This window comes from Engystomops pustulosus, chromosome 1, assembly GCF_040894005.1.
Source record: "Engystomops pustulosus chromosome 1, aEngPut4.maternal, whole genome shotgun sequence".
Lineage (NCBI taxonomy): Eukaryota > Metazoa > Chordata > Amphibia > Anura > Leptodactylidae > Engystomops > Engystomops pustulosus.
This window is the reverse complement of record NC_092411.1, coordinates 161,007,619-161,024,213: the sequence shown is the minus strand read 5'-3', so window position 1 is coordinate 161,024,213 and position 16,595 is coordinate 161,007,619. Positions and strand designations below refer to the sequence as shown.

The window sequence follows — 16,595 nt, the reverse complement described above, 5'->3', positions numbered from 1 at the left end:
ACACAATAAAACCTATATAAATGTGGTATCACTGCGATCGCACCGAACCAAAGAATAAAGTAGGCATGTTATTTGGAGCGAAGAGTGAAAGTCGTAAAAACTGAGCCCACAAGAACGTGCGTTTTTTTTCCAATTTTTCCACATTTGGAATTTTTTTTCAGCTTCACAGTACACGGCATGTTAAAATAAATAACATTACGGGAAAGTAAAATTTGTTACGCACAAAATAAGCCCTCACACAGGTCGGTACAGGTAAAAATGAAAAAGTTATGGATTTTTGAAGTTGGAGAGCGAGAAATGAGCCGAAAAACCCTGCGTCCTTAAGGGGTTAAGCAACATGCAAGGGGCTTTGTTATTGGGGTACCAGCTGGGATCCTCTCTTACATACATAATCTCCATACGTATTCTGTCCAACATGTTCAGGATTAACAGCTGGGCGTGTCCGGAGCTGCTCGTTCTTATTGGCCTTTTCGAGCGAAGCTCCTTCTCCGAAGAGAATGTTCTGTAACTTCTCGTAAAACGTGATGTAACGTTTGAGATCCGAAGCGGGCGCCGGCAGGTACCTACATTTCACACAGCTACACCAGCACTACTATCATCCCCTGCTGCCCAATAATGCTTATTACTGCTTCATCCGAATGCTACAATAGTACTATGCTCTTAAGCCGGATCTACACAGATAACCAGTAATACTACATTACTATTACTCACATTTTATGAACCTTTACAGTAATTCTACAATAGTGCTATTACTCTAATCATTCTAACTGACTGTACACATTAATACTGCACTAGTGCTTTTGGGCTCATCCTGAACTGGTATGAAGTTTTGCTACTACTACTCCCATCATCCACTTCTTATCCCAGCAACTACTATTGTAAATTGCATCATCCTTTCTAAAGGTCACATACCTCTAAGTCATAGACCCATTATGAGGCGCCATTACCCCCCAAAATAATTGCTGTGCGTAAAAGTACGCTTGGCAATTATCCCCTATAGCGCGCAGGCTGAGCGATCCAGACCGCTCAGCAGGACACGTAATACAGTGATGCATGTCAGCGCTGTAGAAACCTGGAGCGAGAGCAGCGCCCCTGGGGAAAATATGCTGGCTGCGCATGTTAAAAAGATATGATTTGTGGAAGGTGGGGAATGAAAAAACAAAAGCACAAAAACCTGATAAACCTTGAGCCTCAATGGCTTAATATTTTTAACTGTGTACTCACTATTAAACACAACATTGTTATCTTTAAAATCCTTCCATTGCTGATGCCATTTAGAATCCTTATGTAGAACAACGCCCATGGACTCCCTAAAATATGAAAATAAATTATCATAGCATACAAATAAATGAGAGAAAAAAAAACACATTAGGGCAGATTTTGGTCATAATTTGTGCCAAAAAGAAAAATAAATTGTTTATTAATGTGGTGAAAGGTGTTTTAGACAATTTTCGTGACTGGATTCTCAGATAAAGTGCATTAGGCGCGGTGTAAAGAGGGGGTTATAGCTCCGCACACCCTTCATGGTTTCCTTTACAACTGGGGCGGAAGCAGTGTATGATAGTTACAACTATGCTATGGGCAATGCATGTCTAGTTCTTTTTGTTCTCCCCTTTATCGTCCATTCTCCATGTTGCGCACACTAAACGTGCCTTAATTTGTGGACGGCCTTGCATATCTATGTTTTGCCCTGTATACCGATACCTTGCCACTTGTCTTAACATAATGCTCATTGTACAACTTATCTTGGAATTATGTTAAATTCCCGGTATGCTGCACTATATCATATTATATCATACTTTGTGTTTTTCTTTTTCTATGTTCTTGTTTTGTACTGTTTTATATTGTTAATAGTACAACTTTGTCTTTCGACAATAAAGAGATTCAACATTATTCAACATTATTTTACACCAGTTTTGTCCTTCTTGCTGGTAATGATATTAACCCTTACAGGACGCAGCCCTTTTTCTTTTTTGCGTTTCTGGTTTTTATTCCCTGTGTTCCAAAAGCAGTAACTTTTTTATTTTTAGGTTTACAGAGATGTGTTAGGGCTTCTTATCTGCGGGACAAATGTACTTTTTAGTGGCGTCATTCAATATTCCATGCAATGTACTGGAAAGCTGGAAAAAAATTCCAAGCAAAGTGAAATTTACAAAAAAAAACAAAACATTTGTCACGTTTTCTTGGGGCTCCATTTTTAGGGGTGTTATTCTGCGCTTCAAATGACACTCTCTTTATTCTTTGGGTCACTACGATCACAGGGATATCAAATTTATAAAGGTTTTATTAGGTTAAAATAGATTTTAAAAAATTACAATCTTTTGTACATAAAAAATATTTCCGCTTCGTCCCCCATGACGGCCCAACCTGGAGGATGCCCCTTGACCTCTGCAGGGACAGGAAGAAGAGAGGTTAAATGCTCCCCCCCCTTGCATCCTCCCGCCAGTGTTCTTCCTGTCCCTGCCGAGGCAGGACAAGAGAGGTGCCCTCTCTCCTCCAGGGGGGGGGGGGGGACGAAGTAAAACTTACGGGTAGTCCTGGCTGGCTAAATCCCGGCGGGCTGGGGCGTTCGGTCGACCTTGTGTCCTCCCTTTCGCCGCCCTTCCAGTCTGTTTGTCCTGGCCGCCGCTCCGCGATCCGTGTGTGAGCGCGCGGCGGCCGAAGAAACTACATTTCCCGGCGTCCCCGAGGTCCGATGACGACTTCCGGTCGCGACCGGAAGTAGCGGCTCACAGGACCGCAATGCATCCCTGGGAACGGGAGCACGGCGCAGGCGAACCCTACAGGGGGATGGGCTCCCCATTAAGGTATTTAAAGTCACCTGGAGCAGGTAGTCACGCTGATCTCAGGTCTAAGATCTGTGTGTGACGCTGCGGTGCTGGTTTCCTGTGCTGTGTATTTCTGAAAATATTTCCTGTGTGCTTCCCCGGCTTTATGATGGCTGATGAGGCAGACCCTACCTTCCTGCATCCTCCGGTTTCTGTAAGTGGGTTTTTTGTGCAGGTTTGGGGTTTTTTTACTGTGTGTAAAAATAACGGGTCATTTATTATCCTCCGCTTGCCCTTTCAGGAGAAAGACCAAGGGTCTAAAGTGAAAGGCAAGGAGGATAAAGGGGATAAGACGAGCAGGTCTGAAAAACCCGAGAAAAGTCGACTTAGGAAGTGTAACATGTGTGCCCACTCTATGTCCGACTCATACAAAAAGCCGATTTGCAAGTCTTGCATCGACAATTTTATGAGAGAGGAAAAGACATCCTTCTTAGATGAATTAAAGGGGTTTATCGAGGAGAAAATAAGTTCTTCAGTGGCCGCTGCTACGTCCAGGCCCCCACCGAGTAAAAAACCTAGAGTGGAACTGGACTCTTCTATATCTGAGGGGGGGGATGATTCTGAAACTCCCTCATGCTCATACGTAGAAGACGATGATCCTACGGACTCACAAAAAACAGAAGACTCACGTCATCTGTTTCAGTTTGAGGAACTCGATGGTCTTTTAAAAGCAATTAGACAGACCTTGGAAATCGAGGAGATTCTTCCCCCTAGATCTAAGGAGGAGGAACTATTTGGGGGATTGAAGGCAAAACGCCAGAGGGTGTTTCCCCTGAATGACACATTAAAGGAGCTGGTTTCTGAGGAGTGGCATGAGCCAGAAAAAAGGGTCATCGTGTCCAAAAACTTTAAGAAGAGACTTGTTTTTGAACCCGAGGAGTCTAAGGTGTGGGACACTTGTCCAAAAATGGATGTGCAAGTTACCAAAATAGTAAAGAAGACCGACCTTCCTTTTGAGGACGCGGCCCAATTAAAGGACCCAATGGATAGGAAGTCTGACTCCCTTTTAAGAAAGGCCTGGGAGACCTCTATGCTCAGTCTGAAGACTAATTTGGCTTCCACCTCAGTGGCAAGGAACTTGCTGTACTGGCTGAATGAGTTGGAATCCCACATCAAGGAGGGGACTCCGAGATCAACAATCTTGGAGAACTTTCCTTTCCTGAAATCGGCAACAGCCTTCCTAGCAGATTCTGCTGCCGAGGGAATTCGTTTCGCTTCAAAGGAGGGAGCACTCACTAATTCTACCCGACGGGCACTGTGGCTGAAACAGTGGAATGGGGACATCAGATCCAAGGCGAAGTTGTGCAGTCTTCCCTTCTCAGGGGAATTTGTGTTTGGGCCAGAGTTGGATGCTATACTTGAGAGAGCATCAGATAAGAAAAAGGGGTTTCCTGAGAGATCGATACCCAAGAAGCAGCCCTTTCGAGACTTCAAAAAGGATTCCTACAAGGATAAAGGGAAAAGGGGACGCTGGAGCTACCCGAAAGGAGGTAAAGGGAGAGGTTTTCTGTTCTCCACCCCAACAGACCCTAATAGAAACAAGAAACCGAATGGCACAAATCGACTAATCATCAACCTGAGAGGTCTCAACGAGTTTATCGTCTACCGGAAATTCAGGATGGAGTCGGTAAGATCAGCCACACACATTATTCACCAAGATGCATTAATGTGCACTATAGACTTAAAGGATGCATATTATCACATCCCTATACACCATTTCTCACAAAGGTTTTTGAGGTTTTCTGTCTTGTCTCCAGAGGGTGCTACACTACACTTTCAATTCTGTGCACTCCCCTTTGGAATATCATCTGCACCAAGGACCTTTACAAAGGTGATGGCAGAGGTGGTGGCGTCTCTCAGACTACAGGACGTACTGATCGTCCCGTACCTAGACGACCTGCTTATTGTTGGCCAAGACAGGGAGAGCTTACTCTTCTCCAGAGATCTCACCCTAGAAACCTTAAAAAGACTGGGATGGATAGTAAACTATCAGAAGTCAGAACTTTCCCCAGCTACTGTGAGGAAATTCCTGGGTGTAAACCTGAACTCAGTTTACCAAATGTCGTTCCTTCCACAGGACAAGGGAGACCACATCAAGGATCTGATAACAAGGTTCAGGAGAAAGTCAGTGATCTCTATCAGAGAAGCTATGAAGATTCTGGGCTCTCTAACAGCCTGCATCTCCTCGGTAGCCTGGTGTCAGGCCCATTCCAGAACACTCCAGGGATGGATCTTAAGATCCTGGAACAGAAGACAGGAGGGTCTGGACAGGAAAATCCCAATCCCACCTGCCGTCAAGGAGGACCTGCTATGGTGGTTGGAAGACGGAAATCTGAGGAAGGGGATTTTTTGGTCAAACAGCCCTTACATCCCAATCCAGACAGACGCGAGTCAGAGGGGCTGGGGGGCAGTTATGCCTCAGCATTTTTCCCAGGGTACCTGGACAGAGGAGATTACAAGAAGGTCCTCAAATTTCCGGGAGTTGCAAGCAGTATGGGAAGCCCTCAGCGCGAACACTCCTCTTCTTGCCCACCAACACCTCCTCATTCTATCGGACAATACAACTACGGTCTCCTACATAAAAAGACAAGGGGGAACCAGGTCTCCTCTCCTGAGTACCCTAGCTCGGAAAATATTTTTGTGGGCAGAACAACACACCCTGTCGATATCTGCCACTCATCTAAAGGGCACAGAGAATTCAAGGGCAGACTTTCTAAGCAGAAGAAGGATCCTACCAAACGAGTGGAGCCTCAAAGAGGAGATCTTCCAGGAGCTAACATCTTTGTGGGGTTATCCTCTAGTGGACTTGTTCGCAACAAGGGAGAATACCAAATGCCCGCGTTATTTTTCTTTGGAAAAAGGGGAGAACAGGGAACAGCTGGACGCCTTCTCTCATTCCTGGGACATTCCACTAAATTAAGGCCTTCCCCCGAATTCCCCTGATCGCCAGGGTCCTGAGGAAAATATTCCAGGAAAATACCAAAGCCATCTTCATCTGCCCAAACTGGCCGAAGAAAAGCTGGTATCCGCTCTTGAAGAAAATGTCACCAGAGGATCCAGTCATCCTTCCACTATCAGAGGACCTACTACATCAGGGTCCAATCCATCATCCAAACCCAGGGAAATTACAGCTGTCTGCCTGGATCCTGAATCCAGCTTCTTAAGCTCTCAGGGACTCTCTTCTGAAGTCATCAAGACCCTGAAGGCAAGTAGAAAACCAGTTACCTTTGCCATCTATCATAAGATATGGAAGAGGTTCTGTTCCTTCTGTAAGGACAGTCCACCTTCCCAAGCTAACCTTAATATCTTGCAGGTGCTCGAATTTCTTCAAAAGGGTTTGGAGTTGGGTTTGTCCACCAGCACCCTGAAGGTCCAGGTGTCGGCGCTTAGTGCTTTCTGTCGACCAGCCTCTCATCGAGCACAGGTGGGTCAAAAGATTTATTAAAGCTGCCTCTAGGTTAGAGCCTCAGACTGTTAAAAAATCATCAGCATGGGACTTAACTCTAGTTTTGAATGCCTTAATGAAGGAACCGTTTGAACCTATTGATTCCTCCAGTATAAAAAACCTGACACTTAAGACGGTTTTCCTGATAGCCATCACTTCTGCCAGAAGGTTAGGTGAACTTCAGGCTATATCGATTAGGGAACCCTACATGAAAATTCTAGATGATAGAATTGTTTGGATGTTGGACCCAAATTTTGTTCCCAAGGTGGTTTCTGACTTCCATAGGAATCAGGAGATTATCCTACCCTCCTTCTGTGAGAACCCTTCTTCGGCAAGAGAACGCGAATGGAGTTCTTTGGATGTAAGACGTTCTGTCCTAAAATACCTTCAGATTACCGAGGCCTGGCGTATTGACTCTAACCTTTTCATCCAATTTCAGGGGAAAAATAAGGGGAGGAAGGCGTCGAAGGCGACTATTGCAAGATGGCTGAGACTGGCAATTGCCTCATGTTATGACCTACAGAAAAGTCCGATACCAGCAGGAATCCGAGCTCACTCGACCAGGGCTATGTCCACATCTTGGGCGGAAAGAAGAGGAGCGTCACTAGATCAGATTTGCAGAGCTGCAACGTGGTCTTCGTCCACTGCGTTCTCCAAGCATTATAGGCTGGACTTGCACTTGTCAAAAGATCTATCATTTGGACGAAAGGTGTTGCAGGCTGTAATCCCTCCCTAAAAGCTTACTAATTTTGTAAGTCTCCAGGTTGGGCCGTCATGGGGGACGAAGCGGAAATTGTGAATTAGATTACTCACCGGTAATTCTATTTCCGTTAGTCCACCATGACGGCCTATATATTTTCCCTCCCAGCTGGATTTCTTCCTTTCTTGTGTATTATTATTTCCAGATAAATTTTCTTTTTGTATGTGGAGCAAACATACTAAATAAATCTGGTTGTATCTTCCTCAGCATGGTTATTTTGTAATCACTGGCGGGAGGATGCAAGGGGGGGGAGCATTTAACCTCTCTTCTTCCTGTCCCTGCAGAGGTCAAGGGGCATCCTCCAGGTTGGGCCGTCATGGTGGACTAACGGAAATAGAATTACCGGTGAGTAATCTAATTCACAATTTTTCGATTTTGCCAAATTCTGAGGCCAATAACTTTTTCACACTTTGGTGTACGGACCTGTGTAAGGTGCCATTTTTTCCAGTATGTGCTGGCATTTCAGCAGATCAATTTAGGACCTATATAACTATTTGATACATTTTTATTCAAATATTCAACAATGTAAAAATGGGGGGAAAAAACTGATTTGGACGCCATTTCCCGTGTTCACAGTCAGGAATAATCGTTTTTATATTTTGATAGCACAGGCATTTTGGGAGCCGGCGATACCCATCATGATTACCCTTATTTCAGACCCTGTAGGGTACTTTAACCCTGTATACTACTGTATTCAATACTACTGTATTGCAGTATATATCAATATTACTGGTGATCTCTAATAGTCTGCAATTAGCCCAAAGGCAATATCTCCAACATCCCAAGAGCATGGGAGTGGTGTCTGTCACAGTGAATTACATAATGTCCTACAAAGTTAAGGATTGGGTCTGCTCCAATAAAAGGGAATTTTCCAGCAGTTTTGACACAACAAAGCTGTAGAGATTAATGGAGAAGAACGGTCATGTGCGGCCGTCTGCTCCATTACTCTGACTGAGCAACAAGGGGTCCAAAAGAGGTACGTGGGACCCCATCGAACCCCCTCGTTTTCATCACTGAGACCCCAACCATCAGCAACTTAGGCCCTATCCTGGGGATAGGGCCTAACTTGTTTTCGTGGGAAAAACCCCTTCAAGAATTCATACATATAAAATACATTTAAAATACAACTTACTCATTAGGCTCAAATACTTTTTCTTCATTAATTTTCTCTCCTGAAAATTCACTCCTCTTCCTCAGCTTAGTTGGTGGCCGATAAGGACCAGTCTGGGCCAAAATACTTTCATCAATCTCCTTCTTCACAGTTTCTACACCCTATATATAAACAAAAAAAAACATACATAATGGAAAGAAATACTATATAAATTAACAGTGCATATAGTAAATATAATGCAAGGATATACTATCCCGTTACCAGCTAGTCCTGATTATGAATATAGCAGTGAGCACTGTGTGGGAAAATAAATATCTTCTCACCACTAAAAGCACCCTGAGATGGTCGGGCAAAAGGCAAATAACAGAAAAAGTTTGGGGGGCGGTTTTACTGGTGGGAGGAGGCAGATTTAAAGGCATTGTAGGGGGTAAGGTTTATTGTGCCTGTTCTTGATGACAGGTTTCATTTAAAGGTTTATTTGTTACATCATACACATCATACAAAAAAGACCAAAATATAAACATTAAATGAAAATATATTTCCTTACATTATATAAAAGATAAGATGTTTGCCTCATGCTTCCTCAAGCTCATCCCACAATGGATAGGTTTGGTCAACCTGTTCTAACAAAAGTTCAGGATAACTGGCATTAAGTAAATGCATCATCCAGTCTTTTCACTTATTTTCATAATGTAGAATAAAATGGATGTAGTAAAGCAGACTGCTGATGCTATGACAAGGGGTTATAATTGTAGTGATTGCTTACACTGGTTATTATACCCACACAAATTTCTCACTTTGTGAGCAAAATCACATTTATTTACACTAACGTTTCAAATGTAACATTTTTCTCAATTATGTGCCAATGCCTTTTATTTAATGTGAATACTGTGTGACAAAGGGATATGAGGCCATTTTAACATTACCTGAGAGATGACCTTGAAAGCAGCAGTTTTACCTATCTTCTCCCCTCCTTTGCTTACAGACTCAGCTGAGTGTTTGGCAGTTTTTGCAGCCTCTTCAACTCCCTCACGGATTTTGCGGCCTATATCACTTTTGCCAACTTCATCAATGCTCTGCAAGTATAAGAGGAGTTGTATGGATACAGGGAACAAGTGACTTTACAGGGAGGCCAGAAACCTGAGAAGCGTGAGGATTAAGAGTGAACCATGTCTGATGCAAATTGAGCAAGATGAATATAAAGAAACACAAACTTTCTCTGAAGAAATAAACTCAAGAAATCATCCTACCAAGGAAAGGAAGCAACCAAGATATATTTGCAATCTAGTCTTTGGCACTGTGGCTGCATTTCTAATTCCTGATAATTTCCTCTCGTGAATTTATCAAGTCTTACCTCTTTCACAGTGTCTGTTATTTCTTCAAACTTCTTTTTGAACACCTCAGAAGTTTTCATTGTTTCAGATTCTATTGATTTCTGTTATTTAAAGGAAAGGACAATCAATGTTATTTTATTGCACATTACGTTAAAGCGATTTTTTTTCCACTGCTAGTATATTATACATTTTAAAAATGTATTAGATTTGGAGTTTCCTAAAAATAAAACCACCCACAGTCACACTACATCTTTTAGGGGTACAAAAACTCCTTGTGATTTGAGCAAATTATCTTGAAAGCTCATGTAAAACAATAAACAACATTTAACATAATATGGTAAATATATAGTATACTGGGGAAATGGTCTGTAAAAACTGGAACATTAAAATACATAAAGAGTATGTGCTGCATGAAAACAAAACCTACAAATTTCCTCCGCGCTTGTTGTAGAGCATCAGATTCTTCAAACTTCTTAGCTTCTTCTCTGAACTTTTTAATATTTTCTTTCATCTCTTTGCTTTTTGAAAGTTCTTGCTTTATATCATCAAGAAGCCCTGCAAGGAATCCTCTCCTTCCTTGTGATGAATAGTAGCATAACTAAAATACAAACAAAAGAACAAATTAGTCTGGAAAAACACAGTATGGACAACATTCTATAGGGTGCAGTAAAGAGAGCAACACTATTTCATGAATATCACTTCCTCAATACTACTTCTGCTTTATTTTCTGTGCTCTTACTCACAGCAGCAATACTGGGTTGCAAAAAAAAAAAAAAAAAAAGAAGGTCAACACTAAATGCCATTTAAGACTTCCACATAATTGTTCAACCCTGCATTAGAATTCTCCACAACAGCGTTTTTACATGTTGTAGTTAAAACTGCATCATAACTCCATTTAGATGCTTCTTTATCCGCTTCTGGTGACATGCCCTCTTTAACCCCTTAAGGACGCAAGGTTTTTCGGCCCATTTCTCGCTCTCCAACTTCAAAAATCCATAACTTTTCCATTTTTACATGTACAGACCTGTGTGAGGGCTTATTTTGTGCGTAACAAATTTTACTTTCCCGTAATCTTATTTATTTTAACATGCCGTGTAATGTGAAGCTGAAAAAAAATTCCAAATGTGGAAAAATTGAAAAAAAAAAAAACGTCACGTTCTTGTGGGCTCAGTTTTTACGACTTTCACTCTTCGCTCCAAATAACACGCCTACTTTATTCTTTGGTTCGGTGCGATCGCGGTGATACCGCGACATTTTGATCATTTTTTATTCCATTTTTTATGTTATGTAAAAAGGTGTAAAAGTCGCATTTCGGACATTTGGGCACCATTTCCCGCCTCGGAGGTCACCGCCGCCCGTAACCGTTTTTATATTTTGATAGATCTGGCATTTTGGGACGCGTCGATACCTATTATGTTTGTGATTTTTACTGTTTATTATGTTTTATATCCGTTCTAGGGAAAGGGGGGTGATTTGAACTTTTAATATTTTATTAATTTTTTTTATTTTTTAAACTTTTTTTTTTATTTTTTTTTTCACTATTTTTTAGACCATCTAGGGTACATTAACCCTAGATAGTCAGATCGCTCCTACCATATACTGCGACTTTGCCGGCGGCGTTGAAAGGGTTAATAGCCGCGATCGGTGCAAGCACCGACCGCGGTTATTAGCGGTGGGGGTTTGCTGCAATATGCAACAACCCCCACCTCTGTATGAAGAGGACTCAGCCCGTGAGCCCTCTTCATACATCCCTTATCCCTCTGTGCCGTAGAGCTACGGCGCAGAGTGTTAAGGGGTTAAGATATGTAAAGTTCAAAAGATATCAGAATTTTAAAAAAGCATAACAGTACATGGCTCTGTGGCGCAATGGATAGCGCACTGGACTTCTAGAAAAAAAAGAGAATAACAGCATGATGTAGTGCATCACAAAGAACGGCTTTTATTTTTGATGCAGTTTTTTTTTTTATTTTTTTTTAAATCATGTTGTTTTATTGTACTTTTTATGAAGACAAGTAAACAATATACAAATGAAAACTTTACGGTACGGTGCTTCGTGCGTGTGGCACCGTAACACACCCCGGCCGTGAAAAGATAGGACATAGGGAATAACCCTATGAAAAGGTGCAGGGGTGAGCAGCGCTTACCTCCTCCGCCTAGCCACCGACATGTGGCCGCTGTGCTATGGTACGGCGGGCACACGTGTGTCTGAATGCAGCCTAAGGGCTATAGACAATACACCAGAATATGTGTATGTTTTGTTTGTCTTGCCACACAAACACCCAAACAAAAGACCAGACACAGAAGGTAAAAACAAAAAAAAAAAAAAAACACACAGCCCTCTCCCCGCCCCTTCTGATTTTCAAAAGAATACTCGCACCCCTCACCCGCCCTTCGCCTTCATTCTAACGCCCCCTGGCTCGCCCCCCCTACACACGTCACCTACCCACTGTCCTGAATTCTCACTGACCTCTTCAGGCATTCTCACGCCTGCCATGTCAGCATATGTTGTACCTTGCGCACAGACATGCGCAGATGAAGTGGTGCTGGCCGCAAGGTCCCGCATTAGTCTGCGCCACACTGTGCTGCCGACTCGGAGTAGCTACGTAGACAGTGAGGTGCAAGGAGCTACGCAAACTACGTTGCTACTCCGAGTCAGGCAAGGGGCGTGATTAGTCTTTTGAAAATCAGAAACGGAGGAGCGGTTTCCTGAGGGTGGGGGGAAACTACTCCTCTTCCGCCCCGCCCAGGGGGTGACTTGACTAGTCACAGAGCACATGTCATTCTAAGTTAATATATAAGTTATCTTTTGTTCTGTAAAACCAATTTTTCATACAAAAAATGTTTGTAGTGTATATGCAATGCTCTATGTGGGGGTTGCTAAAAAGGCGTCTTGCATTTGCTCCGAAAGTATGCCCAAAAGGCAGATTCTCAGGTTGGCATCTAAACGGATGTGAAAACTCAATGTAAAAATTCCCCAAACTTCATATGAAGCAGGCGAGCATCGTACTGCTCACATCTGGGGCTTGTAGAACCAGATCTTATATTTTAGATCTTTTACCATATATTATAGACTCTGCAGGCATATCATCATTTCTGTACTCAGGGTTAGTGGGTAAATACTTAAAGACCCCTTCCCGTACGATGAGTAAGGGCCCAATTTACGATGAACAAGAAAGTATGTTGGAACCAGCCCCTTTATTGTCTCCCAGTGAAGGGCATTTGCCCAGGAGTAAACAGATTAGACTGGAAGGTTATATCTGCATCTCCGAATTGTGCTTGTATAGCTTGGTGGAGTTGCAAATATTGCTAAAAGTGTCAGTCCATTAGATCTTCAATGATTTGAGCAAATGACTTAAGATTCCCTCCCTGTATAATATGTGATAATGCATTCAGCCCTTTCCTTTCCCATGGACAGAAACCTTCTGATCTAAAAGTCTTTAGCAGATTGGGATTGCGCCACAATGGGTCATATGTGCCCCTGTCGCACCCCATATGTACCCCAGCTGCCGCGTTCTATGGAGCTGACTGGTATGGCGCTCGGCAATCTCCATAAGCTCCATAGAGATGAACATGGCAGCCCGCACATGTGCAACCAGCTTAAACATCCTAGGGTCCTTTGGATAGGGCCTAACTTGCTTAGTTGAACAACCCCTTTAACTTACCAAGGTGATTTTCAGATTGTTTTTTGTGATATGTTGCAATTCACCTTAATGGTATATTTTGATTGAAATGTTTTGCATTTATTTATAAAAAGAATATGGTGCAAATTTAGAAAAATTATAGATTTTCTGACTTCTCAATGTTATGCTCATCATAAAGTTAGTAACCTATTTGGGAGGTTAAACTAACATTAACCATATGTCTGCTATATGCTGACATAATTTTTATTAGGATGTAAGGAGGCTTAAAAATTGTAGATTCAAATATTTTAGAGGCCTATTCAACTGTTAAGTGTTTAAGCATCCAACATGAAAACAAAATGGATGTTCTAAATGGAATTTTCGCATTTCATCAAATGTTTATACAGCCCTAAAATTTACATTTTCATGCAGGATAAAATTAGAAAACACTTCTCAGATTTTGTAGTGCAGTTTTTCTTGAGTAAGGCAATAGCCTACATATGGATATAATCCACTTTACAGGTCCATAACAGAAAGCAGAAGTGAAGGAGCGCCATCACACTTTAGGAGGGCAAATTTTGCTAAAACAAACTTCAGGCGCTTCAGGCATTTGCTGAGCCTATAACATACCAGGACGAGTGAAACCCCTTAAAAGTATAGTAACACTATTTTTGGGGTGGCTAAAGCCTACTTTTTTTGCAAGGATGCTCCAATACGGATGTTTTACTTTTATCTTTTGTTTTATACTCCTTATAGCAGTGGTGGCGAACCTATGGCACGGGTGCCAGAGGTGGCACTCAGAGCGATTTCTGTGGGCACTCAGACCATTGCCCAGTACAGAGTTCACCAAATAGGACCAAATCCACCAAACTTTCTGCAGTCCCAGGAAGAGATGCTGCTCTCAGCACTATTTTAAAGCAACACTTCATTGTCTGTTTGGAACTGCAGGAAATGTGAGAAGGTGTTGACAGAAGTGCATTCTCTTTGGAGGTCTTCCTGCTGGACCCAACATTCTTCCTCTACAGAGACCCTGCAGAGAAACTACAATGAGAGTCTGAATTTGCCCTCCTTCTTTTAACTGTATTGGTGGCCTCAGGGGTCTGTTACGATTGAAAGATGTGGAAGAACAAGTAGCAATAAGTTACTGCTTCAAATGCTATGCTGGCACTTCACGGTAAATAAGTGGATTTTGGTTGTAGTTTGGGCACTCTGTCTCCAAAAGGTTCGCCATCATTGCCTTATAGCATTGATGTTATTTATGAGTCAGTTCCATTATGGTAATATTCCATTTATATAGCTTTTTTTTAATAATTTTGGAGAATTAAAAAATCTTTTGAAGAGAGAAAATCAAATCATCGCCGTCTTCTGAGAGGCATTACATTTAGCATGATTGGGTCTGCTAAAGACATACTCTTTAAAGATGGATGCCAATTCTTTTTTGGCCAGTTTGGTACAATAAGAATAACTTTTGCTTTGTCTCTTTGGATATTCCTCACTATTTTGGCGATCACCAATATTGGTGGAAACGCATACATTACTGGAGCATTCCTGGTGTGGCTAAACGCATCCGACTGTGATGCCAGAACATCTGGGTCTAGAGAGAAGAAATGGTTTGTTTTGGTGTTTGAACGTGTAGCATGGCTGAAGTAGTCAGCTACTCTGTTCTCTTCCCCCCTCAAGTGTACAGCGGAGAGAAGCAGGACATTTAATTTGGCCCAGGTAAATATCTTTTTTGATGTACGAGTACAAGAAGATCTGGGTTCCTTGTAGCCCCCTGGTGGCATATGTATGCTACTGTAGTTACATTGTCTGAGAAGACTTTTATGTGTCAGTCTTTCAATCTTAGGTTACTTCTTTTTAATGGCTCCCATGCTGCTCTCAGCTCTCAATGGTTTGAGGATCAAGACCTTATGGAGGGGATAACACCCTACGTTTTCTCCCCATCCTGACTGGCTTGCATATGTCTGTATTAACATAATAGGCCAAGGACGCCACGGTACCCCCATCTGTCGATTCTTTTTCCACCAGTTCAGGGATATCTTTACAGAATGAAAAAATATCTGTAGCTCCCCCGATTTATGTACTGGTGGTGCACGTCATGGACTCCGCACAGACCAAATGCGTAGGAACAAACTTTAAACACGAAATGAGATCCAGTGTGCCACATCCAGAGGTATTAAAAATTCTTGTGCTTTATTATGGGTACGTAATCCCACATATAACATCACCGTCGTAGTCACAACATGGTATATCACAGGACACAAGAGTTAGCCAACTCCGGACAACGCGTTTCTTTTTTTGAATCAAATATTTTTATTGAACATTTTTACATTTTTACCCCAACGAGTACAACACCAGGGGAGGTAAGTACAAATTTTGCCAAAAACGGGAATATTATACAATATGTAAATAGTATCTTACAATCATGTACATATTACAGAATGACCTCAACTTTTGCACTTTATGTTATATACTTTATACTTTACATAAATACTTTCCGAAATTGGCAATCAAACATATTTATGACAATAAATTAACTTACTCTCTTCCCTATACCACCCCCCGCCCTCTGCCCCTTCCCTTCCCCGTGAGCCAGCTCTCCGTAACCACTTGTATTTGACCTCATCCTTCTTGAAAGGACCTATCACTACCTATTTTACTAATGACAATTGATATTCTAAACTTGCCCTTAACGACAACGCGTTTCTAGTGTCAACCGACACTCTTGATCATCTTGACTCATGACTAAGAGTGTTGGATGACACTAGAAACGCATTGGCCGGAGTGGGCCAACTCTTTTGTCCTGTGATATACCATGTGACACTGAAAAAGGTTTGTAGAGGTAACAGTCATGGGCCAACCACAGTCACTTCAAACACAAACAATACTTATCAAATTTACTAATAATATGCATGAAACCATAGTGGTTAAAGTAGAAAATTTTTATTTCCAATAAAAAATGACAAACACATTATGGAGCAACAATCAGATAAAAAGGTTGCACTTTGCCCGGGTGTAAAGAAATGAAAGTCAATGTACCCTTATATACAATAAAGTGCCGAATCAGACAAGAACCAGTTTCTGTCCTGGTATAGAAATAGTTAAAGCTAATGCCTCCAGGAGAAACGGTTAAAATTACCATTCCACCCCTAAGTTATCAGAGACAATTTAAAAAGTTTAAAAAATTATATTAAAAATAATTAAAACGTCAAATAACCCCCTTTCCCTAGAACTAGATAATGAACATGATAGGTATCACCGCGCCCCAAAATGTCTGATCTATCAAAATATAATAACTATTATTCCCGGCGTTTAGCCCCGTAATGGAAAATAGCTCCCAAAGTCAAAAATACCAGCGATCAAAAGGCCTTATAGACCTAAAAATCGTAGCATTGAAAACGCAAAAGTTGCCAAAAATTATACCACATACAGCACCATACACTAAAGTATGAAAAAGTTGTTAGTGCCAGAAAATGAAAAAAAAAAAAATAAGTATA

General features: G+C 41.8%; 1 protein-coding gene across 2 annotated transcripts in view; it reads right to left on the bottom strand.

The window, feature by feature from the left end:
• The window catches only part of TIMM44 (translocase of inner mitochondrial membrane 44), a 68,332-nt gene that overhangs the window by 32,288 nt on the left and 19,449 nt on the right, over positions 1-16,595 (bottom strand). For both annotated transcript variants that reach the window (XM_072113453.1, XM_072113457.1), the window contains exons 3-7: positions 9,906-10,076; positions 9,499-9,579; positions 9,071-9,220; positions 8,166-8,305; positions 1,225-1,310 (exon numbers count right to left, since the gene is read on the bottom strand). In XM_072113453.1, coding sequence (XP_071969554.1) covers positions 1,225-1,310; positions 8,166-8,305; positions 9,071-9,220; positions 9,499-9,579; positions 9,906-10,076 — 628 coding nt within the window. The remainder of the gene's footprint in view (positions 1-1,224; positions 1,311-8,165; positions 8,306-9,070; positions 9,221-9,498; positions 9,580-9,905; positions 10,077-16,595) is intronic.